This window comes from Capricornis sumatraensis, chromosome 1 (genome assembly GCF_032405125.1).
Source record: "Capricornis sumatraensis isolate serow.1 chromosome 1, serow.2, whole genome shotgun sequence".
NCBI classification, from domain to species: domain Eukaryota; kingdom Metazoa; phylum Chordata; class Mammalia; order Artiodactyla; family Bovidae; genus Capricornis; species Capricornis sumatraensis.
Window position 1 is genome coordinate 187,613,452 of NC_091069.1, and position 26,663 is coordinate 187,640,114.

General features: G+C 37.9%; 1 protein-coding gene across 1 annotated transcript; it reads left to right on the top strand.

Moving 5' to 3' along the window:
• The first annotated feature begins 1,552 nt into the window (after positions 1 to 1,552).
• TRA2B (transformer 2 beta homolog) lies at positions 1,553 to 13,325 on the top strand. Its single transcript, XM_068968684.1, has 8 exons — positions 1,553 to 1,570; positions 6,164 to 6,297; positions 7,331 to 7,493; positions 8,515 to 8,703; positions 10,708 to 10,823; positions 11,125 to 11,208; positions 12,360 to 12,419; positions 13,235 to 13,325. The coding sequence occupies exons 1-8, from the start codon at positions 1,553 to 1,555 to the stop codon at positions 13,323 to 13,325; spliced, it is 855 nt and encodes a 284-aa protein (XP_068824785.1).
• The last annotated feature ends 13,338 nt before the right edge of the window (positions 13,326 to 26,663 follow it).

The window sequence follows — 26,663 nt, forward strand, 5'->3', positions numbered from 1 at the left end:
CCATGCATGGTTGTCTTTGTGATCAGATAGGTATAAAGGACTTCTCTCTCTTTTTTTTTTCTTTTCCTAAGGAAAGTTTTATTTTCAGGAAAAAACTAGGAGAGGAAGTTGACAGTGAAGGATCATAAAGTGTGAAGTACAAGAAAACTAGGATGTTTCAGTAGAGCGTTATTTTGTTGAGGATGTTCAACAGACACTTCAACTTATTGATCTTTTAAGTGATATTGAGTCTTTTTAATAATTTCAGGAGATGAGCTGCAGTTTTATCCACAACATTGCCACCTTTAAAAGTAGAGTTGCTCCTTTAGACTGCGGAAGATTTTAATAATCATTGGGGGGCTGCATTTACCAAAAATTCTTTGAAAACTCCGCAGTTGGATTCAAGTTTGCTCTGCTTCCTTCACAGCTCCTTGCATACAATAGTTGGTTGACTTGATTTGGTCTTTTTATGCTTTAGTTTTAAGTTAGTAAGTTTGGGCCATTCATATTATAAAATCTCACTAGGGCAGCTTTCTAGGGGTGGGTTAAACATTAGTCCAAATTTTCAAATTCCCTGACATTGTTTTTCTACAGGCTACTTTTTCAGTTAAAAAGTGTGACATTAAATACATATCTTGACCTTAGTCACAGTTTGTAGACCTCTTCAACCCTGAGCCTTGTCATAAGTGTGCAAATGAATTGTCCGTGCTTTTCCTTTCTTGCACTTTTGTATTAATGTGTCATTTTTTGACTAGAGATGTGCTTTTGACACTTAACATACTTTCTATTGATGAATACAATAAGTAAGAAGTGTGAAATGTAATTATAGTTCTTAATGTTAGATGAACAGTAAATGTTCAGTTGCGCACTTCACATTTCAGCTTAAGCATGATAAATCTACATGGAGTACACAAATGAGATTGACTATATTTTAGAATCAGCAGGAAACTAGTTTCAGATTTTTGAGCTGCATATTTTAGTTTTTCTAAAAAATCCAAAGCAAGAGGGATTTTTTTTCTAGTTTCAGTTTTGGCACTGGCTTTTATCCTGGAGTTTTAAAATATTCTTCATCCTGTTCTTTTTCTATTAAGGTTAATGTTGAAGAAGGAAAATGCGGAAGTCGTCATTTGACAAGTTTTATAAATGAGTATTTGAAGCTCAGGAATAAGTGAAGCTGAAATTTGAAAAAATAAAAGAAAGAATGCATGCTAATTATCAGACCAGAAGTCCCACTTGTAGAATATTGAGCAATTTGTGTGAAGTGGGGAAGATGAAAGAAGTCAGAATTTGAAACGGAAGAATGAAGAAAAGAAATAAAAATGAAGTTAAGATAAGAAGTAATCTGGAATCAGAAAGCACTACGCTAAGTAATTACTAGTCTGTTTATGTGTCCCTGTATATTTTGCTAAACATGCATGCATTATTTGTTTAATAGAAGAAATATATACAGGGTAAAGAAGTGCCTTCCAGGGGAAACGTTTAAATTAGGTAATTCTAATTTTAACTTCTTAGTGAACTGACTGAAATGCAACTTTTAAAAAAATAACCCTTTGTAGTCAAATAGGAGGCAGGAATGAGCTCTCCGATTTGGGTAACAGCCGGCTTCATGTTGTCTCCTGGATTTTTCATCTCTGACATTGCTGGTCCTGGGGCGTGAGTACTTCCAGAATTGAAGTAGGTGGCCTAGGCCACCCTCTCTGGACTCAATGTACTGACCCCTATCCTTCAGTACAGATCAGTATAAGGAGAATGTTGTAAGTTTTCCTAAAGAATGTTACCAGGATGGTTATAGAACCAAACCCCCAAAATCCATTGGACGGGATCCTTCCTTTTGGCATTTATGAAAATGAATTTCTTTTTAGATGGCAATAGTGGAAAACTATGACCATTTAGGCCCTAACTTTAAGATGCATGTGTGCTAAATTCACAAGATGATTCTTAATTCTTTGTTTAATGCTTATTCCAGCTGAATGACTGGGGTTACTGCTAAAAAGTTGTAGGGGCTTCCCTTAGAATGAGACAGGTCATATAAGTGAACAGGATACCTAACTCAACAGTGGCAGTAACAGTAAGTGCCTTATTCCCTTTTCTCAATTTCTGCTATTAACTGTTAAAATGGTGTGAGAGATAACAGATCATAAAGTAGCTTTGTTTCTGGTTCTCTACTCCTACCACTTACTGGAAAAATAGACTCAAAAGTTCTGTCATTTCCCTTTTCTGTATGCTTGTTTTAACTGAACAGAAGAGTCAAATGATTGGTGCAGTGTTGTTACTTTCAGTTGGATGGGGAAAGTTCATGTGTCAAAATAATACCCAGTAGTAGGCAACCAACAGATAGCTTCTACTCTATCAGGAAAACTAAGGCTATCACTTTTCCTTGAAATTAAGATAGCCTAAAATTAGAGAGTTTTTGAACCTCGTAACTCTTGGGGCAGTGTCTTAAATGACTTTTTAGAGGGATTCAGTTTCTGATACTTCAGGGCCTATTTATGTCAAATTTGTGCTTTTTCAATTCTGTATCTTGCAAGCAGAAGATTACACCCATTTATAGTTTCCATCATTTGCCCTGATAATTTGTAGAACTTGCCACGTATAAACTAATAACACTAAATTGGTAGTGTTAGTTTTGCATTCTGAATTACTTACAGATTAGGCTGAGGCAAGTGATGTGAATGGATGTTGTATCTTTATTCAAGCTCATTGATTCTTTATCAGGAGACCTGAAAAGTCCTTGGCATCTGAAAGAGAAAGTATCTGTTAGTCTTTTAAGGGGAAGAAGTATTTTGGAGTTTGTTTATATTACAAAAGCTGGAAAGGTGTAAAGCAAAAGTAAACATTGATGCTAGTGGCCCATCTCATCCATTCAGGTTTCTGCCCCCCTTTGGCCAAAGCATCTTTGAGTCTGAGTGTGCCTCTCTCCACCTCCTGCCTGGGTAGTAGCCGGAAACAGACCTCTTGTCCTGGGGCAAGCGTAAGATACATGCCCTCAGGATGGCTAATAAATGACAGGGTGGGGAGGTGGGGGCAGAGAAGGTGACAGAAAACAGGGTTTCAGGAAAATGTTGAAAAAACCAAATAAATAAGCATAAAACTTGAAATTAGTCAGTGAGACTTAAATAAGCATCACAAATGTGTATGGTGTTTTTAAAGAAATGCAGATGCCCAACTCCAGACCTACTAAAATAAGCTCTAGTTGGGGATCTATTTTTAAATGCTCAGTAGACTTAATATATATCTGTAAGAGCCTTTGTTGAAGATCTACTTTATTGCATCTAGTTTTTAAAATATGTGAGAAACCTAGCAGTTTGGATGGTTATTTCTACTTTCATCTCTTTCAAAAAGTTTTTTTAAGATTCTGTCATTCTCAGAATAGGGAGATACTGGCTGGTATTTTGTTGGAAGGCTGAGTTTGTTTCTCCCTGATGTGTTCCCTATTGATTAGTACATGACTAAGATTCAGTTTGTAAGAATTTGATTCCCTGTGTGGTTTTCAGGGAATTTTTGGTTGTGTTGTTCATGCTAACTTTACATTTATGATCCTTTCCCTTGAGGTATTGGTAGGGTTTTAATGTGTTAGCATTGAAGAGTTTTGTGAGCCCTGAAAGTGGCCTTTGAATTTTTTTCGTGTTTAGGGGCTTTTCTAGCTGATTTTACAGATGTAACCATGGACCAAGGGTTAAAGCTAACTTTATGCTTTTAGATTTGGCCTTCTAGACAGGCTAAATATCCTTGCATATATTTCCAAACCAATTAATAGCCAACATAATTGCAAAAGGGTTTATTTAACTTTAAGACTATCTCTGATATGAAAGGTAGGCGGTAGGGATAGTGTTTCTGTGTTAGCCTAACAACTGTCAGTACAGAAGACTTAGTGTTCCAGTGGTTTCTCCTATTACTGGTCTGGGAAATGATTGTTCATAAAATACATCTGCATATAGCCAATTAGTTTTAGAGGTTGAGTGAAAAGTCTTATAATTTCACAAATACTGTTATTTTTGACCCTTGATCTGCTAGAAACCTCCTTAAAATTTATTCTGAGGCTATAAGGACTTTCTTTTCTTTCTTGGTGAACAGATTGGTAAAGCACCTCAGCTTAGAATAAGGCTTTTCTGTTCTACTGAAGCAAGAGGCTTAAAAGAGGATCTTGACTTCCTACTCTTTTTTTCCAGATCCCTAGACGAACTGATTTCTGATAACTATAGTTATTTTATTGGTAATCTTTCAACTCTTACTGTGAGGCACCCATATTCTCTCCCTGCTAGAGCAGATTGCTTTCTTTTGTTTCCACTAAAGGTCATAGTCTTTCTATAAAGTCATCTTTCTAGCATTAGAATAAACAAAGGTGTTGGAATCCCTCTTTCTACCTTATCTTCTAGATTAGTTTTTGCCTGTTGAATGATTGCAGAAACTGCATCCCCAATTTGAGAACCTCTTTATCCCAGGAGAAGAGAACTGTGCTTTTAAATGTCCAGAATATTTGCCAGAGAAAGTCAAGGGATTGTTAGTTGGGGTCCTCAAAGCAAAGCCGTAGTGCTTTCATCATTCCTTGAGGATAAAAGTAGCTATTTTCACTAATAATTACGGGTGTCATCTTTTACTTTGACTCTCTTTATTAACTCATGGCAGGAAGGGAGAGTAGCCATGTTTCATGCCAGTTCATACCATGTGTGACTTTGAAATTTAGTCATTTGGGGTATAGAGACCAGAATTCATTTTGCCCACTGAGTTACTTTAAGCCTTGTTTCTTCTGTATTGCATGTAAGTTTTGTCCTTAAGCATCATAGGAAAGATCTTCTAAATTTTCTCCACTGTTCTCTTAAGTCACAGAACGTATTCCAGAATGTTTTGGGCTGTGATTTAGATGAATTTTCTACCTTTATCTTGAGAATGGCTGGAGTGTATTCTGCAAGTCTGCCACACAGGGAAGTCTCTTGTGATAAAGTTTTATGCCACTTCAACATTGATTGTTCCCTACAGTGACTTAACTGTAATGTTGATTCCTTTTGAGTCTAGCCATTTTTATTCTGTGTTGGGCAGGAAGATTCATGAGATTAATACTTTTAAATTTGATGAAGGTGGATAACCTGAAATATTGTTTTGTTTGATATCTTGGTTAGCTGTCAGACTGAGTTAATTGTTGTCTTTTCCACCATTTCTATTTTGGTGTCTTGGCAGAGCATTCCTTTAGCTTTTTTCTCTAATTATATGTCTTTGGTTCACCAAACTAGTTATCCTGTTTACCCATTTGTTTGCTAGTTCCTTTGAGAGATTTTGTTTTTGTACAACCTACCTACCAGCTAGTCACAGTTAGGATAGGAGAAAGCTTAGGTATAAAGTATATATCTAGATTTTGTTTTTTACATACAGTTCCTGAACTTCCCTTCCTGAACCTAGATTAAGAGCTTGTGATCTGAACTGTTTCAGTTTTAATATGTCCTTTTTGTATGTAACTTTTCTAACTGCTTATTCCCAGTTTCCCATCGATTGGCCCTGGCTCATCTACACTTAGCTGAGGAAAATCTCTGGTACCCTCTTAATTCTTACCTCTGCAGTTCATTCACCGTCTTTCGACTGTAGCTTCATCTGGTTGCTTTGAGATCCGTAAGGGCTTCCTACATAGTTGGATGGACAGGGTCTACAGATCTAGTCTCTTTCAAGCTGCTCCTTGTTCTCTAGGTTTCTGTCTTCCTCTGTGACTTGAAACAGTAGTGTCCTTGTCTTTTTTCTCCACTCAGCAATAAATGTTGAAAATAAAGTAAATTTTACAAATTTCATAGGGTTTTTTTTTTTTAATTGATGGCAGTTTGACTGAAATAATAGGTATGAAGTATAGGTGTCATAGTTAATAAGGTTCTTTCTCACCCCAGTCTTTACGGAGTAACATTCCCAAAACAATCCTTGGGCAGTTCCCTTAACTGCTTGGCTTTGGCACCCATTTCTGAAGAGAGTGGGGTCAGTTAACTCTTATCCCTGCTCCCCAAGAAAGGTGGAAGTTCAAGTTAATTGGCTTATGTCAATTGGAGCAACGTAACTATTATACCAGGTATATTCAGTTCTGCCCTTACCTATGTTTTCTTATCTTGGAAGGGGATTGCTTTCCCTCACCATTTATCTCACCACAGCTTATTTGTTTTTAAAGTTGCCCAGAAAGTATACAAATTAAACTTTTGACATCTACGTGTAGGAATCCCGTTCTGCTTCCAGAAGTGGAAGTGCTCATGGATCTGGGAAATCTGCAAGGCATACCCCTGCAAGGTCTCGCTCCAAGGAAGATTCCAGGCGTTCCAGATCAAAGTCCAGGTCCAGATCTGAATCTAGGTAAGAAAGACTGTCTTGGGATTTTCTTGTTACTCTTAGCTTTCAAACTGGTGTGTGGTTTTGTAAACTAGGAAGATAGAGAGGGTTAGATCATTTGTTGGCTTATTTAATATTGGTACTAGAAATGAACTTAATTGTTAAGTTCTGGGAGATAGAAGACTAAGTGGCTAAGAGCCTGGGCTTTTGGTGTTAGGGTTCATATCTTACCTCTGTTTTTTTCTGGCTTGGGCAGATTACTTAACCTTTTCAATCTTAACTTCCTTATCTATAAAAGATGAATTAGCAATAGTACCAGTTCTTCAGAATTGTTGTGAGGATTCAGTTTACATGAACCCCTTAATTAGTATGGCAAAAACTGTAGAGCATTGGCTTTTAGTAACTGCAATTCTTGATAAATAGGTGTAGTCTAGTATGACAAATATACTATTAAAAAACCTTAACACAGCACTTTTTTTTTTTTTTTAATGTTCAAGTGTAGGCTATATATCCTGGTTTGCCCAGGTCAGCCCCAGCTCGATGCCTACTGTCAGGCATAATTAACAGTGCCCCTTTTCTCTCTCACACTGTATTCTTCCTGGGTTAGATGACAGTTCATATGATCACTGTAGTTAAGAGCAACTGGTTGATTTTAAAACACTGCTGGAGAATACTGCTTGTAATGATGATGTTATCATAAGTCAATAATGGGCATAATGTAAGAAGCTTAAAAATGAAGGATGGTACTGTGAAGGGTAAAGGTGGGCACAAATCAGGCTAGTATGGAATGTTGCATGTTTTATAATTTTTAATAGATACTGTGTTGTTTAATCTCTTATTTAAGATATGATGGAAGGGAGCTTTAGTTAGTGGTGGTTTTGGAACTCTTCTAGCACAGAAGTGACAATATACAAAAGAAAGGTATTGATCCCACTATATACCTGGATTGTGTGTTTTACCTTTGGAAGCTTAACTTTAGAATAAAGGATTGAAAGAATTAAAAGCCATATCTTGCTGTCAGCTATTCAGTCATAACCTTGAAGCCTTTGTCTTTCAGGTCTAGATCCAGAAGAAGTTCTCGGAGGCATTATACAAGGTCACGATCTCGGTCCCGGTCCCATAGAAGATCTCGTAGCAGATCTTACAGCAGAGATTATCGAAGACGGCATAGCCACAGTCATTCTCCCATGTCTACTCGCCGGCGTCATGTTGGGAATCGGGTAAGATGAAAACAATTGTTTCTGAAGCAGTGAACACTGTATGAAGCCACTTTTACAATTAACGCATAATATATTCCCCTCTGTTTTTGGTGTTTTGTTCTGTAATTTAAAACTGATAACTTTTGATGGTGGAGCTTTAGCCTGATTTTTCTCTAGAGCCTTTTCAGTGTTGGGAGATTTTTTTCTTCTTAAAAGTTATTTCCCACATATGGTCTACATTTGAGCTGTTGATCACATTTGAGATCCTGTCACATTAACAGCACATCAAATAAATTCTTTGCATTACGGTTAATATAGTTAGATCATATATCTATGTTCCATACTATTGTTCAAGTTTTCTGGGTTTAATATGCTTTAAAATACGCTATGATTTTCCCATTTAGTTTTAAGCAAGTTTCTTTCCAGTTTTAAAGCTTTGCTTGTCTTCCATGAGAAGTTACAAATGAGATGGCATTTAGTGTGTTCCTATTGTGGGTTTATTGAATAATATACAAGTAGACCTATAAGGAGTGTATGTTTTTGAAAGTGGGGTGGAATTTAACTATAAAATGTATGTGCGAAGTAGTGAAACCTTTAAGCAAACTCACGGCAACTGGGATGTCAGCAACATTTAGTTTATTACATAAATTTATTCAGCTTACAATAGTTGACGCTGCTTAATATCTGTTTTTAAAAAGTTTGGTATCCATCTGTGGTTTCACTAGTACGTACATTTGAACACTTATGATTTTTCTATAGAAATGAAGCTAAATGTACTTCGGTATCTCTTTGGCAGTCTACAGCCTCCTATTGTGTGAATGGTATATCTTAGTTCACCATCTTGAAGTTGTACCTCTCCTCTTGCCCCGGCTTATAGAGACAGTAGTTCTCTGCATACGTGCTTGTGGTGCTAATGTAACATTACTTTTAAAATACGTTTATTTCATTGTTATCATTTCATATTAGTGACAGTTCTTTGGGGGGTAAATTTGATCTGTGATGCTTTTAAGTTTTTTTTTTTAATATATTTTTCTATTTCTAGGCAAATCCTGATCCTAACTGTTGTCTTGGAGTCTTTGGATTGAGCTTGTACACTACAGAAAGAGATCTAAGAGAAGTGTTCTCTAAATATGGCCCAATTGCTGATGTATCTATTGTATATGACCAGCAGTCTAGACGTTCAAGAGGATTTGCCTTTGTATACTTTGAAAATGTAGATGATGCCAAGGAAGTAAGTAAAAGTCTTGTACCTTTGTGTAAAAAAAAGTATATGCACACGCTTTCACTTTTACACACACACATACAGAGTCTTTAACTATTCTTCCTTTGATGACTTTGGCTTTAGTAAGTCGATAGTCATGTCAGACTCTTTGCAATCCCATGGACTATGCAGTCCATGGAATTCTCCAGGCCAGAATATTGAAGTGAGTAGCTGTTCCCTTCTCCAGGGGACCCAGGAATCGAACTGGGGTCTCCTGCATTGCAGATGGGTTCTTGACCAGCTGAAGAGCTACCAGGGAGGCCTTTTTAGTATCTATATATAGCTTGATCTGAATGAAATGCATTCTTCTGGGAATATATACTAAAGTCTATAATTGGAACTTAAAAATCTTTTAATGTGGAAATTTCAAAGATTTGTAGCATAACAGCAAAGTGACAGTTGGGTTCTAAATTCCAACTCAGTCTCTTCCACCATTTTATTTGAAGTAAATTCAAATATAGTCAACTGTTTCCAGATGTGTGCCTAGATACACATATTTCTAAAATAGAAAAATATTAATAGTCCAGTTTGGAATATTTAATGAGTGTTTACATCAGATTACTTTCTAAAATGAAAGAAAATATTAAAAAGTGATAATATGATTCAGGAGAAAGGAACTGGTTTTGATTGTATTCTGGCAAGTGACTTTATGTTTTGGATGTTGAGGTAAAACATAAGAAGTAATTTTTTTTTTGGCCTTGAGGCTTATGGGATCTTGGTTTCCCAACCAGGGATTGAACCTGGGCCACGGCAGTGAAAGCACCAAGTCCTAAATATTGGACCTCCCGGGACCTCCCTAAAATTTTTTTTTACAGAGACTAAAATAATGTGTGACTCCTGGCCCATTTAAGAAATTTGAACTTCAGATACATGGGGATGATAGCTAAAGTCATCTCCAAGGACAGTATAAGGAGGGGAGAATCTTGAGAAACTTAATGACAAGCCATCTGAGGTTAATATTGAGATGAATAATTTTGAGCTCTAAATAAAATTAAATGAATAGAGTAAGCCCATCTGCTAAAGGAAGAATTAAAAGCTGAATGCAAGTGGTTATAATTTAAGAGATTTAAGAAATGCTTTAAGATTTCATTCAACTTCATTTTGGTAATAATTGATGTGGAAAATGTTAATATTTGTTCAAGGTTACTTATGGGATCGGCTTCTTCGTTTCTCTACTTTTTGTGTGTGTGTTCCACAGAACCACAGTTCCCTTTCTGAAAGACAGTATATTTTGTATCTAAATCAGTAATGCCAGAAACTGCCTTGAGGCTTAAAACAATCAAACTAGAAAATAGCATAATTGGAATTAGAAACCTAAACTCTATTTAGATAGAGAGGTGTTTCTTTAAACTGTGAATAAATGGCTATGTCTTTGGGATGGGGTATTATTTTTCTTAGGTACAGTATATTTTCATTTTAATGTTTGAAACTATATGTAATTCAAGCTTTCATCCTAGCTCTTTGCTTCCATTAGCAGGGGTCCTCAAATTTGTATAAAGGATTAGACAGTAAATATTTTGGGCTTTGGGAGCCATAAGAGCTCAATGACAGCTTTTCAACCTTGCCACTGTAATGTAAAATCCATATAAAAGGCAGATTAATGAGTGGGGCTTTGTTTCAGTCATGGTCACTTAATTTTGAATTTCATTTCTGATGAAATACTACTTTGATCCCCGCCACACACCTGTTCAAATTCTTAGCTAATGGGTCACAGACCTACAGGTACTGTCAAATCTATAGTTGGTACAGTAATTTAAAATATTTCATGGCTTAAGTTGGCGCTCATGGGTGGCTTTTTTTTTTTAATGAACTTTTCTAGGCTATCTTTTGTAAGTAAAGATTTGATAGGCAGAAAAACTTACTAATTGTCAGATATAATGCTCTGGCCTAACTGAAACATGTAGTTGGGTTTTATTTATAGATAATTTGGGACTTCGTTCATGATGTATATAACAACTCACATATCTTTTGAAGGCAAAAGAGCGTGCCAATGGAATGGAGCTTGATGGACGTAGGATCAGAGTTGACTTCTCCATAACGAAAAGACCACATACTCCAACACCAGGAATTTACATGGGGAGACCTACCTAGTAAGTTTGTTTTCAAGGTTCTCAAAATATTGACAGTTCACTTCAGGGCACAGGGAGGCTTTTGGCAGCTGACTCAAAGTTAAATTCAATATAAATATATTCAGTAGAAGCATTCGGTTAGTACCATAAATTCTGATGACATGTAATAGATTAACCACATCCTACTTTTATCATAAAGAAATGTCATATATTTGACATTGCTGGGTAATTAAATGATTCTAACCAGACCAGTTTTCCCACGCTGGTAACTATTAAGTATTAATGTAGGTAAAACCAAGTTTGTATAAAATCTTATTCACAGTGGCAGCTCACGCCGTCGAGATTACTATGACAGAGGATATGATCGAGGCTATGATGATCGGGACTATTACAGCAGATCGTACAGGTATGTTAACCAAAATAAAAAGTTTTAAGTTGTTGAAAGACAAATCGGCTCTTATGGTTCAGTTGCAACATAAAGCAGCACTGTTTTAGCCTTTGATAAAGGTATTTACCTTTAATAAATTGGAGATACAGAGATTAAACTGGATTTTTTTTTTTTTTTGCCTACAACTCAAGGCATGCGTGCTAAGATGCTTCAGTTGTTTCCAACTCTTTGCAACCCTATGCACTGTAGCCCGCCATGCTCCTCTGTCCTTGGGATCCTCCAGGCAAGAATACTGGAGTAGGTTGCCATGCACTCCTCTGGGGGCAACTCACAGCATGTGGATCGCCCAACTAGGAACCAAACCTGTGCCCCCTACGGTGGAGTATTAAACCAGTAGACCACCAGGGAAATCTCTGGATTTTATGGTTATACTTTTTTTTTGGGTATGTGTATTTTTAAAAGCACCAAGTTGTAAACCAATGGGACAATAAAATTATAGATGAACCCCCCTTTTTGTTTTTTAAAGTGAGTTTCATGAACTGATTTTAATATCATTGCTTTATAAAGCAATTTGTTGGTAGCTGAGAAATTGTGTTGAAGGGCAGGGCAAACTGATCCTTGGAAAAATCCAAAGAAATAATTATTTAAGGATTAGTTTGCTATAACAATGGTAAGATTTATTATTAATACTAACAATATTGAACATTTTTGGGGGGTTGAAGTAAAGTTCTCTATTTAAGCAACAGCAGGTAATTTAGATCTTGTTTGTCAAAATGTAAATTGTGTAGTAAATATTGACCATAACAGTTAATCCTTGATCCCCTATTTTGGTGTGGTAGTGAGCTGTTGTCTTTTTTTGCACACTATTCTGTAATTTTTAGAAAGTTGACAGTCCTGACATTTAGCACAGACAAACTTTCGTAAGTGGCATTTCTGTACTGACATGTAGGGGATTCTATTTGTGGAGGCTGCAAAGATTAGTCTTAAGAGTCCTTAATATGATACTCATTTTAACCACCAGGGAGAGCTCTATGTCAGTTTGTAAAGGGGTGGCAAAAGCAACTCTATTGCTTAAAGGAAACTAGCTTTCACTTCTGTTTTAATTTTATTGTATGAATTGTGCATTTTTAAAACTATTTATAATGTTTGTTTGTTTTCTGCCTTCACAGAGGAGGAGGAGGAGGAGGAGGAGGATGGAGAGCTGCTCAAGACAGGGATCAGATATACAGGTACAGGAAAAGATTTCTGTTTAACATTGGGTTCTGCTCTGTATGAAAGTTTTCACAAGAGAATCTGGTACATAGGAATTTCCTGATGACAGAAAAGTTTAAAATTCTCAACATTAAATGTAATCACTGGCCAGGGAAAGATTTAAATCTGTACAATAGTAGAAGGGCTCACATAAAGGTATTTGTTATTCATATTTTGATAAATTATAAATGGCATTCACAAAATTTTATACATGAGAAATTTATAAAAATACTGTAACTGAACTCAAATGACAATGTACATGGCTCAATTTGTGTTTATAGAGATTGGGCTTGTACTTGTTATTACTCAGTGGTACCATTTTATACCTTAATATGAGAGATGATAGCATAAACTAAGAATCCATAATATTTTAATCTTATTTATCCTTAATGGTTTCATTAGCTTGTTATAAGCATTTCAGAATAAGCAAGTAATTATTCAAGTTTATCTTAACACAAAACTAAATCACTGAAGACTATGAATGAAATTTTGGGTGTTCATTCATAGGGTGTGGTTAAAATTAGTGGTAATGATTTTTTTCTTCTCTAACCCAGTTTAAATTTGTTAGATATAATGTTAACTAGCAGATGATCAGATTCAACCTCTTTGATAGTTAGGGGTTTTTGGTATGGGCCTGATAATGTGCTGCATTCTTAGGACTAAAACAGACCTTATTACTGCAGTGTTTTTCAAGGTCAGCTGAGGGTCTTTTAGTTTTGGAAACTGATAAAGGGATCAGTCACTTCAATCTGTGATCTGTGGCATCTTAGATGGTCTTGATATTTTTTTACAGAAGACGGTCACCTTCTCCCTACTATAGTCGTGGAGGATACAGATCACGTTCCAGATCTCGATCATACTCACCTCGTAAGTTTTTATTTTGACATAATTTTGTTACAGTAGTGTGACTTGCTATGACTTATGGAAACCACAGCAGATAACGAGTTGATTTAATTAGTATTTCCTCAGTTTTTCTGTAGGGCTTAAGGAAGTATATGGAAACAACCCTTGGATCTTACTCTTGTTGCTAATTAAAATAATGTGTGTTCTGTCACCATTTGTGGCTTTTTTTTTTTTTTGGAATTGTTAAAAAATTTTTTACAGCTTAGAAACATTTTTGAGTGACTTAATACCTTAGCTTTCAGATTGAGTTAGATAAACTCAGCTATTTCTGTTTAACACTGGTTCTGCACTATGTGAAGATTTTCACAAGAGAATCTGGTACATAGGAATTTCCTGATGACGGAAAAGTTTAAAATTCTCAACGTTAAATGTATGCACTTGAGTATTGAAGTGTATTTATTTCCTTTTTTCCTAGGTCGCTATTAAAGCATGAAGTTGAAGACTTTCTGAAACCTGCCCTAGAGTTGGGATATTGTTTGTGGACAATATTTTTTATTGTCTCCTGTTTAAAAAGTGAACAGTGCCTAGTGAAGTTAGGTGACTTTTACACCTTTTATGATGACTACTTTTGGTGGAGTTGAAATGCTGTTTTCATTCTGCATTTGTGTAGTTCGGTGCTTTGTTCAAAGTTAAGTGTTTTCAGAAAAGTATGTTTTGCATGTATTTTTTTACAGTCTAAAATTTTGACTGCTGAGAAGTTTCTATTGTACAGAACTTCATTTAAATGGTTTTTCTACTGAATCCAGGGTATTCTGAAGATCGAAGCCTGTGTGTAAAATGCTACCAAATGGCAAAAAGCAACAATAAAGTTTGGTTTTTACTTTTCTTTCTAACATATCAATGCTTAGCAGAACTGTTCAGATTAGATTGTCAGTAGTAAATTAAAGACAAAAATGCCCGTTTTCCTCGAGTCCATGAAACATACCATACTTAATATACCTGCAGTTAAGTGATAAAAATTACGCTCTGTAACTCTATACTGCTAGTGTTAAAAACTAAAGATCTTTCAATACAGCAAATGCTTAATGCTTATATAAATGTGAATTTGTCAGCCTTTATGTAATCTGTATTATATGTAGCAGGGAATAAGATGAGTTACACAATGTATGCCTTAAAAAGGCTATTTCTTAAAGCTGTTAGAAGGGGATAATGATATTTCAATTAGTTATCAGCAAGTGACAATAACATTCCACCACAAATGTACTCTTGCTCTTCTAGCTTTTAAGACTATATGGAAAAACTGGGTGCTTCAGAGTTTTGAGAAAGAAGGGAACACTACACCTGTGTTGTGGATGATCTGAAGACTTTGCCTGTTCATTTTTTAAATATTACTTTCAGGTCCTTTGCTTACCAAAGGAGGCCCAATTTCACTCAAATGTTTTGAGAACTGTGTTTAAATAAACGCAAATGAAAAGAGTAAAAAGGCTGGTAAAAAGTTTATAGAGATTTTGTTTTAACCTTGCTACATATAGTTCTTTTATAGTTTTTAGTCCCTTATACAGTATTCCTTGGACTGAAATGTATTCTGTTAAAATTGTTTTAAATAGGTAAATTTTGTATTCCTGGAAAATACATTTAAAGTAAGTAACCAGGTCTTGGAATGAACATCTCTACTTGGGGATGGTATTATATTAAAATATTCTCCACACTTGCCCTGAAGGTGCCTGAAATGAACATTTTTCTAGGATATTTTCATGGTCAATTCTAGGCAAGTAAATAAGTTTGTTAGCCTGCTGACCCTTCTATTTGTAAATACTCTGTCCTGTGTACTTGAAGGGCATGGCAACCCACTCCAGTATTCTTGCCTGGAGAATCCCATGTACAGAGACGCTTGGAAGACGACAGTCTATGGGATAGCAAAGAGTCTAGACACGACTGAAGTGACTAAGCACAATATGCTTAGGCTGCATCAATCATAATGTGTAGTAATTTACCTTAGGTCAGACAGCAATTAAAATACCAGTGCCGGGATCTGAACTTGACCAGTCTCAATCTGTAGTCTGTGTTGTTAATCATGATGTCATTTAATCTGGGTAACCAGATGAAAAATATTGGTGCAGGGTGAGATGGGCTGAAGAGTGGTGAGAATCCTGTTCTGGGATAGCAAGTAGTAAATCTTGGTGTATTATGGTGGTGATCTTGTTTGCAAAAAGTTTTATAAAAGCCATAAGCATGTGAATTTTTAAGACTGCACATGGAAGCCAGATAGTCACAGAATTTAGTACAGACACATCTCTTTAAGACTTAAACTATTTACAACATACAAGTTTTGTTCTATAATTAAAACTTTTGCACTTAATTGCCAACCTTTTGTCCCCTTTGGAGCTCCTCAGAATACTTTCCAAGTGTCAGAAACAATAGCTGTTATCTGAAAAGCTATTGCTGCATAATCATTAAAACTCAGGTATACTACAAGGACTTGCTGCTTTTCTCAGCTAGGCTTGCTCTCATCTGTAGGACAGCTGAGGTTGACTGATGGACTGCAGAGACAGGTTCGCTTCACACTGCAGATTTGTCAATCTGTTTCACATGGCTCAGCCTCCTTGAAGTAGACAAACCACATGTTCCTCCCACTATGATGTGGAAACACAAAAATCAAGTACCTTTCAAGCTTTTGTATTAACATCCTGTAGGCAAAAGCAATTTGCCATACTGGTATATGTGTCACTTTTCTCAGCTTCCCAGCACACAGACATGCTGCGAATATATCCCAGCGGCAGCAGGATATTCCGCAAAGGGTCCTGCTGAGAGGCAGAGCCCACCTAACGTTCAGTTGCTGAGTTGTATCCAGCTGAGACCTAGACCTGGTGGACTGCAGCAATCCAGACTTCTCTGTCCTCCACTAACTCTGGAGTGTGTTCAGATTCATGTCCGTGGAGCCCCCCTGTCCTTTTGTCTTTAGTCTTTACCATCAACAAGGTCTTTTGCAATGAGCTGGTTCTTGCATCAGGTGGTCCAAGTACTGGGATCAGCATCAGTCTTTCCAATGAATATTGAGGCTTCCCTGGTGGCTCAGTGGTAAAGAATCGTTCAATGCAGTTTCAATCCCTGGGTTGGGAAGATCCCCTGGAGAAGGAAATGGCAACCCACTCCAGTATTTTTACCTGGGAAATCCTATGGACAGAGGAGCCTAGTAGGCCCCAGTCCATGGGGTTGCAAAAGAGTTGGACACAATTTAGCAACTACGTGACATAACATAGATGGCCTAAATCCCAAATACTTCTTTAGCCATTCTTTGCATTGAGAGTATTTCAGCAAAAAGTGCTTGCACAACACTTTAATCAGTAACCCTTAACCCCAAGAAGCAGGGGCAGTAGCAAATGGAGTGGGTAGGTGATAAAGAGTGCATAAAGATGTCAGCAATGTGTGAAATGGGTGCAGGGGTGGACCTGAGGAGTGGAGAGGTGGTTCTGTCTCTAGCTGAGATTCCTTGACTAGTGTTAACAGCAGTAAAATAGGCTGGTATCCAGGGTTTGACAGTGGTGATGACCTCACTGAACTGACTTCTGGTGTGGCTTTGGCTGTTAAACTTCCTTCATAGCTTGGTTCTTTGCTCCTACAGTCTACAAGCTTCAAATGTTCTTAAAAATGGACCCCCCCCAAAATTGTCTGCTTGTCATCTGGCATTTTTTTTTGTTTACAGTCAAAAAGTCTTGACAAACACTCCTTGTCATTTGTGATGCCTAATTGGTACCATCTCTGTAGTCTCAATTCATATTCCCAATACATTCTTCACTTATGCAGTGAAAGTGAATGTTTTTAACAGGTAAATAAGATCACATAATCCCTTTGCTTTAAAATCCTTCATTTTGGATTTAGATATAAATTCAAACTTTTTAGTGACCCTCAAAGACCTTCACTGTGTCACCACACAACCCACTGGGTCTCCAACCGCATCTCCCTGTTTTTCTTTTCCATACTAGAAACAGGAATTTCCTCAGCTTTAGTAAATTGGAATAGAAGTTCCAACAATAAACTCATTGTGAAGAGAGGAAACAGGAGGAGGCAAGATGAAGACAAAACTTGGAACTAAGTACCTATTATGTTACTTGTCAGACTTGGGGCTAATTCCCCTAATTTTTATTTGGCTTATTGCCTGCTTGACTTTTGTAATCATGACACAATTTAAAGCTTGCTTTAAAATGTCAGCACCTTAAAATTCTTAATTCAAAAATATTTTAAGTTTTGTAAAGTAAAGCCGCTTAGTTCAAGTTTGTTTATTTTTCAATACAATGGATAATATAGGTTATTAAAACTAGAAGTCACCAAGTTCGTAAGATTCTCTCCCTGCAGAACATTGTCCCTTTAGGTAATAATTACCTGATAATTGTTTAAAAAAAAAAAAAAAAGCTCTCTGCTTCAGTCTAAATGTGCTATTTGAATTTAAAGGTTATCAAATGATTTCTGGTTTTTAGTTTAGCACGTAGGAGCTTGGAGGTCACCTTTCCATCCTAACAAAAGGCTAAACAACAAAAAGTCAACAGCTGTTTTTAGATTCATAAGAGAGAGGTAAGGTCATGGGGCAAACTGCTGTCCCCCAGACTGGAGACAGGCAAATAAAATCTCAACATTCTGGAGCAGAAACCCACAAGTAGAAATCTGGGGGAAAGAAAAAAGTACTATGGCCATAAGGGAATTCTCACAGTTCCGTGGGCTTTGCCAGCTCAACTAATTTTTCAGTGAATGTTGAGAAGTCCTCTTGTGCTGTCAGGAGAGGAAAAGGAACCACCATGAGATTCCACCAGAGCTGTTCCTCATAAGATCCGGTCCCAGGAGAAACTAACCAGTGCCCAACATGCTAGGATTTTATCAGAGCTTCACTGACCTGGAACGGGGAAATACTCTAGCTTACTAGCCATCCTGTCCCACCTAAAGGGAAGGAGTTGATGGGGTGGGGGTGGGGGGGGAGGGGGGGAGATAATGCCCAGAAGCACTTAAAAAGTTTGAGTATAGACCTTATCCATACCTGATGCACACATTACTAAAAGCTTAACAGCAATTTCTGAGTGTATTCTGTCCAGCTAACACCAAGAAAAAAAACAAGGCATATTAAAAGCAAAATTGACAGTTTGAAGAGAATCATTAGAACCAGACAGGGATATGGCAGGGATTCTGGAATTAACAGACTGGGAATTTAACTGTGATTAGCATGCAAAGAACTGTGATGGGTAAAAGTAAACAGCATGCAGGAACAGATGGGCAATGCAAGCAGAGACATGGAAATTCTAAGAAATCAAAAAAATGCTAGAGATAACATTAGAAATAAAGAATGCCCTTAACCAGTCTTACAGCACATAGCTGAGGAAATCACTGAGCTTAAGGAATTTATAGAAACTGCCAAACAAAAATATAAAAAATAAATATATATAAGCGATAATTGCAAAAGGCATGGCTCATGTCATGGCAGTACTAGGTGGAGAGCAGAAGAAATGTTTGAAACAGTAGTGACAGAATTTCCCCTGTGTTAATGTGTGTTAACAGACTGCTGTGACTGAATGTTTGTGTGCCTTCAGTAAATTGAAGCTTAATCCCTGATGGAATGTTACTTGGAGTGTTAGGCCTTCAGGAGGTAATCAGGTCATGATAATGGGGCCTTCATAAATGGGATGAGTCCTATGAAATAGACACCAGAGAGCTCCCTCTGCACCATGTACGCACACAGTGAAAAGATAACTATGAATCAGGAAGTAGATCCTCATCAATCTGCCAGTAGCTGCATCTTGAATTTCCCAACCTCCAGAATTGTGAGAAATAAATTCCTGTTGTTGATAAGCCACCGAGTTTATGATACTCTGGCTAGAACAGGCTGGATGCCAGACCACAGATCCGAGAAACTCAACAACAAACGGTAAATGCCCCCAACTACACCAAGGTATGTCATTTTCAAAGCACAGATAACTGAAGATTAAAAATCCAGAAAGGAGCCAGAGGAAAAATACATCTTACCTATAAAGGAGCACAGGTAAGAATTAATCTGACTTCTCAGAAACCATGAAAGGAAGGAGAGTGATGTAACATCTAAAATGTTGAGAGAACCCCCCCAACTTAGAATTCTCTGCCTCATGAAATTATCTTGCAAAAGTGAACAATAAAGACTATCAAAATAGAGCAAATTTGTTGCTAGTACACCTGCCTAGCAAGATAAGCTCCAGAGAGAAAAGGAAAATAATCTAGATGAGAAACTCAGATCTACATAAAAGCATCAAAGAAGGATTAAGGAAAGGTAATTTTTTTTTTCTTTTACTGAGTGAACATAACATTTTGTTGAAAATAATAGCAATAGTACTATTTGACTATGTGATTATGTATGCTTATATATGTCATATTTACATATGCTTATAAAAATGGAATGACAGGAATGATAAACGGTGCTAGAGAGTAATTAGGATTACTTTATTAAAAAGTAAAGTGCTCACAGTACTGGTGGAGCAGTAGTGTTATTTTCAAGTGGACTTAGATTTGTTGTAAATGTATATTGCAAACAAGAATAACAAGTATAACTGATATGCTAAGAAAGGAAAGAATACAAATATAAAAAGTATCAAAGCCACAGAAAGAACAAAAATAGGAACAAAGAACAAGTATAACATAAAAAATAGTAACAAATATGGAAGGTATTAATTGAACTATATCAGTTGTGTCTCTGCAACCGCATGGACTGTGGCCACCAGGCTGCTCTGGCCTTGAGATTCTCCAGGCAAGAATACTGGAGTGGGTTATTGTGCCCTCCTCCAGGGGATCCCCCCACCCAGGGATTGATTCTGTAATCCCACATGCCAAGTATCTTCTGTGACTTCTGCACTGCAGGTGAATCCTTTACCGCTGAGCCACCAGGGAAGACCAGTGGTACGAATACACACATTAAAAGACAGAAAATGTCAAAGTGGGTCATAACCTAAATATTGTCTACCCTAGACACATATATAGATTAAAAGTAAATGGATGGGGCCTTCCCGGGTGGTTTAGTGGCTAGGCCTCCGAACTCCCAGTGTTGGGGGCACAGATTCAGTCCCTGGTGAGGGAACTGGATCCCACAAGCTGCAACTAAAGAGTTCACATGCCAGTGAAGATCTAACATTCCATGATCCCATGTGCCACATCTAAGATCCAGCACAATCAAATACAAAAAAAGATACACCATGCCAATACTAATGGAAAAACAGCAGGAGTACTCTTAAATAATTTCAGACAGAGCAGACTTCACAGCAAGGAAAATTACCAGGCTGAAAAAGAGGCAATGCATAATGATAAAGGGGTCAGTTCTTCAAGAAGACAAGAATTTGCACCTAACAACAGAGCATTGAAATATGTGTAGCACAAACAACTGCAAGAAGAAACAGATAAATACACTAGTTTGGATAGAAACTTCAACTCCCCTTTCAGAAATGAACAAAATCCAACAGGCAGAAAATCAGTAAGGACAACTGAACTCAACAGCACCAACAATCAACTGGATGTAAATAGACATCTATAGGTTGATGCATGCCAACATCAGAATATACATTTTTCTCAAGTTCACCTAGAAAGATACATTCTGGCCATAAAACTAATTTTAAAGAGTCCGATTCTTTGCCACCCCATGGACTGTAGCCAACCAGACTCCTCCATCCATGGGGGTTCTCCAGGCAAGAATACTGGAGTGGGTTGCCATGACCTTCTCCAGGGGATCTTCCCAACCCAGGGATCAAACCCAAGTCTCCTGCACTATAGGCAGATTCTTTACTGTCTGAGCCACCAGGGAAGCAAATTTTTAAAAAACTAAAATTTAAAAAAACAGAAACCATCCAAAGCTTGTTCTCAGACCAAAATGGAATTAAACTAGAAATCAATAATAGCCAGCAGAAATTTGCTGTATGATACACAGAGCTCAAATCAGATGCTCTGTAAAAACCTAGAGCAGTGGGAGGTGAAAAAGTTCAAGAGGGAGGGGACGTATGTATACCTTTGGCTGATTCGTGTTGATATATAGCAGGAAACAACACAATATTGTAAAGCAATTATCCTCTATGAATGAATATTCATTGGAAGGACTGATCCTGAAGCTCCAATACTTTGGCAACCTGACTCGAAAAACTGGCTTATTGGAAAAGACCTTGATGCTGGGAAAGATTGAAGGCAAGAAGAGAAGGGGATGACAGAGGATTAGATAGTTGGATGGCATCACCAACTTGATGGACATGAGTTTGAGCAAGCTCCAGGAGTTGGTAATGGACAGGAAAGCTTGGCACACTGCAGTCCATGGGGTTGCAAAGATCAGACACAACAGACCAACTGAAATGAACTGAACTGAATTAACCTCCAATTAAAAGTAATTTCTTAAAAATGAAAAATAGAAACTGTTCAATGCCTCCTCTTAGGTCAAAATAGAAATAAACTAGAAGTCAATGACAGAAGAACAACTGGAAAAATCTCCAACTAATTGAAGATTAAACAGTACACTTCTAAATAACACATGGGTCATTGAGAAAATCTAAGCACTGTTTTCACAGCACCTCACAATTTTTAATTGAAAATATTTTAGAAACTTTGAGAGGCAAATGTATAGCATAGAGTGCAAATATTGGAAAAGAAGAAAGGTCAGAGGACTTCCCTAGTGGGCCAGTGGTTAGGACTCTGCACTTCTAGTGCAGGGGCACGGGTTCGATCCCTGGTCAGAGAATTAAGATCCCATATGCTGTGTGGTGCAACCATAATTTTTTTGAAAAGAAGAAAGGTCTAAAATCAGTCCACTAAGCTTCCACCTTCAGTTCAGTTCAGTCGCTCAGCTGTGTCCGACTCTTTGCGATCCCATGAATTGCAGCACGCCAGGCTTCCCTGTCCATCACCATCTCCCGGAGTTGACTCAGACTCACGTCCATTGAGTCCGTGATGCCATCCAGCCATCTCATCCTCAGTCGTCCCCTTCTCCTCCTGCCCCCAATCCCTCCCAGCATCAGTCTTTTCCAATGAGTCAACTCTTCTCATGAGGTGGCCAAAGTACTGGAGTTTCAGCTTTAGCATCATTCCTTCCAAAGAAGTCCCAGGGTTAATCTCCTTCAGAATGGATTGGTTGGATCTCCTTACAGTCCAAGGGACTTCTCAAGAGTCTTTTCCAACACCACAGTTCAAAAGTATCAATTGTTTGGCGCTCAGCCTTCTTCACAGTCCAACTCTCACATCCATACATGACCACAGGAAAAACCATAGCCTTGACTAGACGGACGTTAGTTGGCAAAATAATGTCTCTACTTTTGAATATACTATCTAGGTTAGTCATAACTTTTCTTCCAAGGAGTAAGAATGCTGCGATCACTATCTGCAGTGATTTTGGAGCCCCCCAAAATTACTGTTTTCACTGTTTCCCCATCTATTTGCCATGAAGAGATGGGACCAGATGCCATGATCTTCGTTTTCTGAATGTTGAGCTTTAAGCCAACTTTTTTGCTCTCCTCTTTCACTTTCATCAAGGGACTTTTTAGTTCCTCTTCACTTTCTGCCATAAGGGTGGTGTCATCTGCATATCTGAGGTGATTGATATTTCTCCTGGCAATCTTGATTCCAGTTTGTGTTTCTTCCAGCCCCCCGTTTCTCATGATGTACTCTGCATATAAGTTAAAATAAGCAGGGTGACAATATACAGCCTTGACGCACTCCTTTTCCTATTTGGAACCAGTGTGTGGTTCCATGTCCAGTTTTAACTGTTGCTTCCTGACCTGCATACAGATTTCTCAAGAGGCAGGTCAGGTGGTCTGGTATTCCCATCTCTTTCAGGATCTTCCACAGTTTATTGTGATCCACACAGTCTAAAGCTTTGGCATACTCAGTAAAGCAGAAATAGATGTTTTTCTGGAACTCTCTTGCTTTTTCCATGATCCAGCAGATGTTGGCAATTTGATCTCTGGTTCCTCTGCCTTTTCTAAAACCAGCTTGAACATCTGGATGTTCACAGTTCACATACTGCTGAAGCCTGGCTTGGAGAATTTTGAGCATTTCTTTACTAGCGTGTGAGATGAGTGCAATTGTGTGGTAGTTTGAGCATTCTTTGGCATTGCCTTTCTTTGGGATTGGAATGAAAACTGACCTTTTCCAGTCCTGTGGCCACTGAAGAGTTTTCCAAATTTGCTGGCATATTGAGTGCAGCACTTTCACAGCATCATCTTTCAGGATTTGAAACAGCTCAACCGGAATTCCATCACCTCCACTAGCTTTGTTCGTAGTGATGCTTTCTAAGGCCCACTTGACTTCACTTTGCAAGATGTCTGGCTCTAGATTAGTGATCACATCATCATGATTATCTGGGTTGTGAAGATCTTTTTTGTACAGTTCTTCCGTGTATTCTTGCCACCTCATAATATCTTCTGCTTCTGTTAGGTCCATACCATTTCTGTCCTTTATTGAGGACATCTTTGCATGAAATGTTCCCTTGGTATCTCTAAGTTTCTTGAAGAGATCTCTAGTCTTTCCCATTCTGTTGTTTTCCTCTATTTCTTTGCATTGATCGCTGAAGAAGGCTTTTTTATCTCTTCTTGCTATTCTTTGGAACTCTGTATTCAGATGCTTATATCTTTCCTTTTCTCCTTTGCTTTTCACTTGTCTTCTTTTCACAGCTATTTGTAAGGCCTCCCCAGACAGCCATTTTGCTTCTTTGCATTTCTTTTCGATGGGGATGGTCTTGATCCCTGTCTCCTGTACAATGTCACGAACCTCATTCCATAGTTCACCAGGCGCTCTATCTATCAGATCTAGGCCCTTAAATCTATTTCTCACTTCCACTGTATAATCATAAGGGATTTGATTTAGGTCATACCTGAATGGTCTAGCGGTTTTCCCTACTTTCTTCAACTTAAGTAGGAATTTGGTAATAAGAAGTTCATGATCTGAGCCACAGTCAGCTCCTGGTCTTGTTTTTGTTGACTGTATAGAGCTTCTCCATCTTTGGCTGCATAGAATATAATCAGTCTGCTTTTGGTGTTGACCATCTGGTGATGTCCATGTGTAGAGTCTTCTCTTGTGTTGTTGGAAGAGGGTGTTTGCTATGACCAGTGCATGTTCTTGGCAAAACTCTATTAGTCTTTGCCCTGCTTCATTCCGTATTCCAAGGCCAAATTTGCCTGTTACTCCAGGTGTTTCTTGACTTCCTACTTTTGCATTCCAGTCCCCTATAATGAAAAGGACATCTTAGGAAATTAGAAAAAGGAGAGCAAATTAAATCCAAAGTAAGCAGATAAAAAGAAAAATTAGAGAAGAAACCAATTGAAAACAGGAAATCAATAAAGAACAAAAAGCTTGTTCTTTGAAAAGTTCAGTAAAATTGATAAACCTCTAGCAAGGCAAACTTTAAAAAAAGAGGGGACACAAATCACTAATATCATAAATAAAAAAAAAGGAACATCATCTCAGACCCATGGGCATTAAAAAGGATAATTAAGGAATACTATAAACAACTCTATCCCCACATATTAGATAACCTAGATGCAATGGACCAATTTCTAAAAGACACAATCTGCTAAAACCCACAAAAGAAAAAAGAGACAATTTGAATAGGCCTATGACACCACCCATATGGCAGAAAGTGAAGAGGAACTAAAAAGCCTCTTGATGATAGTGAAAGAGGAGAGTGAAAAAGTTGGCCTAAAGCTCAACATTCAGAAAACTAAGATCATGGCATCTGGTCCCATCACTTCATGGCAAATACATGGGGAAACAGTGTGAGACTTTATTTTCTTGGGCTCCAAAATCACAGATGGTGACTGCAGTCATGAAATTAAAAGATGCTTACTCCTTCGAAGGAAAGTTATAACCAACCTAGATAGCATATTGAAAAGCAGAGATATTACTTTGCCAACAAAGGTCCATCTAGTCAAGGCTATGGTTTTTCCTGTGGTCATGTATGGATCTGAGAATTGGACTGTGAAGAAAGCTGAGCGCTGAAGAATTGATGCTTTTGAACTGCGGTGTTGGAGAAGACTCTTGAGTGTCCCTTGGACTGCAAGGAGATCCAACCAGTCCATTCTAAAGGAGATCAGCCCTGGGTGTTCTTTGGAAGGAATGATGCTAAAGCTGAAACTTCAATACTTTGGCCACCTCATGAGAAGAGTTGACTCATTGGAAAAGACTCTGATGCTGGGATTGGGGGCAGTAGGAAAAGGGGACAATAGAGGATGAGATGGCTGGATGGCCTCACTGACTCGATGGATGAGAGTTTGAGTGAACTCCAGGAGTTGGTGATGGACAGGGAGGCCTGGCGTGCTGCGATTCATGGGGTCGCAAAGAGTCGGACACGACTGAGCGACTGAACTGAACTGATACTTATTAAAGAATTTGAATTGCTAATCAATAACCTTCCAAAACAGCACCAGACTCAGATGAATTCACTGGTGAATTCTACTAAACATTGAGGGAAGAGATTATATCCATTCTCTTTAGTCTTTTTCAGAAGACAGAAGCAAAAGCAATGCTGTCTAACTTATTCTACAACAGCATTACCCTAATGTTGTTGTTCATTCCCTAAGTCATGTCTGATTCTTTGAGACCCCATGGACTGCAGCATGCCAGGCTTCCCTATCCTTCACTATCTCCAGGAGTTTGCTAGAACTCCTGTCCATTGAGTCGGTGATGCTATTCAACCATCTCATCCTCTGTCATCTTCTTTTTCTTTACCATTTCCTTCTGTTTTCAATCTTTCCAAACCTCAGGGTCTTTTCCAATGAGTTGGCTCTTCACATCAGATGGCCAAAGTATTGGAGCTTCAGCTTCAGCATCAGTCCTTCCAGTGAATATTCACAGTTGATTTCCTTTAGGATTGACTGGTTTGATCTTGCTGTCCAAGGGACTCTCAAGAGTCTTCTCCATCACCACAGTTCAAAAGCATCAGTTCTCCTGTACTCAGTCTTCTTTATGGTCCAACTCTCATATCTGTACATGACCACTGGAAAAACCTTAGCTTTGACTAGACGGAACTTGTCAGCAAAGTGATGCCTCTGCTTTTTAATATGCTGCCTAGGTTGGTCATAGTTTTTCTTCCATGGAGTAAACATCTTTTAATTTTGTGGCTGCAGTCACTGTCTGCAGTGATTTTGGAGCCCAAGGAAAAAGAGTGTGCCACAGTTTCCATTTTTTCCCCCATCTATTTACCATGAAGTGATGCATGTGGATGCCATGATCTTCATTCTTTGAATGTTGAGTTTTAAGCCAGCTTTTTCACTCTCCTCTTTCACCTTTATCAAGAGACTCTTTAGTTCCTCTTCACTTTCCGACATTAGGGTGGTATCATCTTCATATCTGAGGCTGATATTTCTCCCGCCAATCTTGATTCCAGCTTGTGCTTCATCCCACCCGGC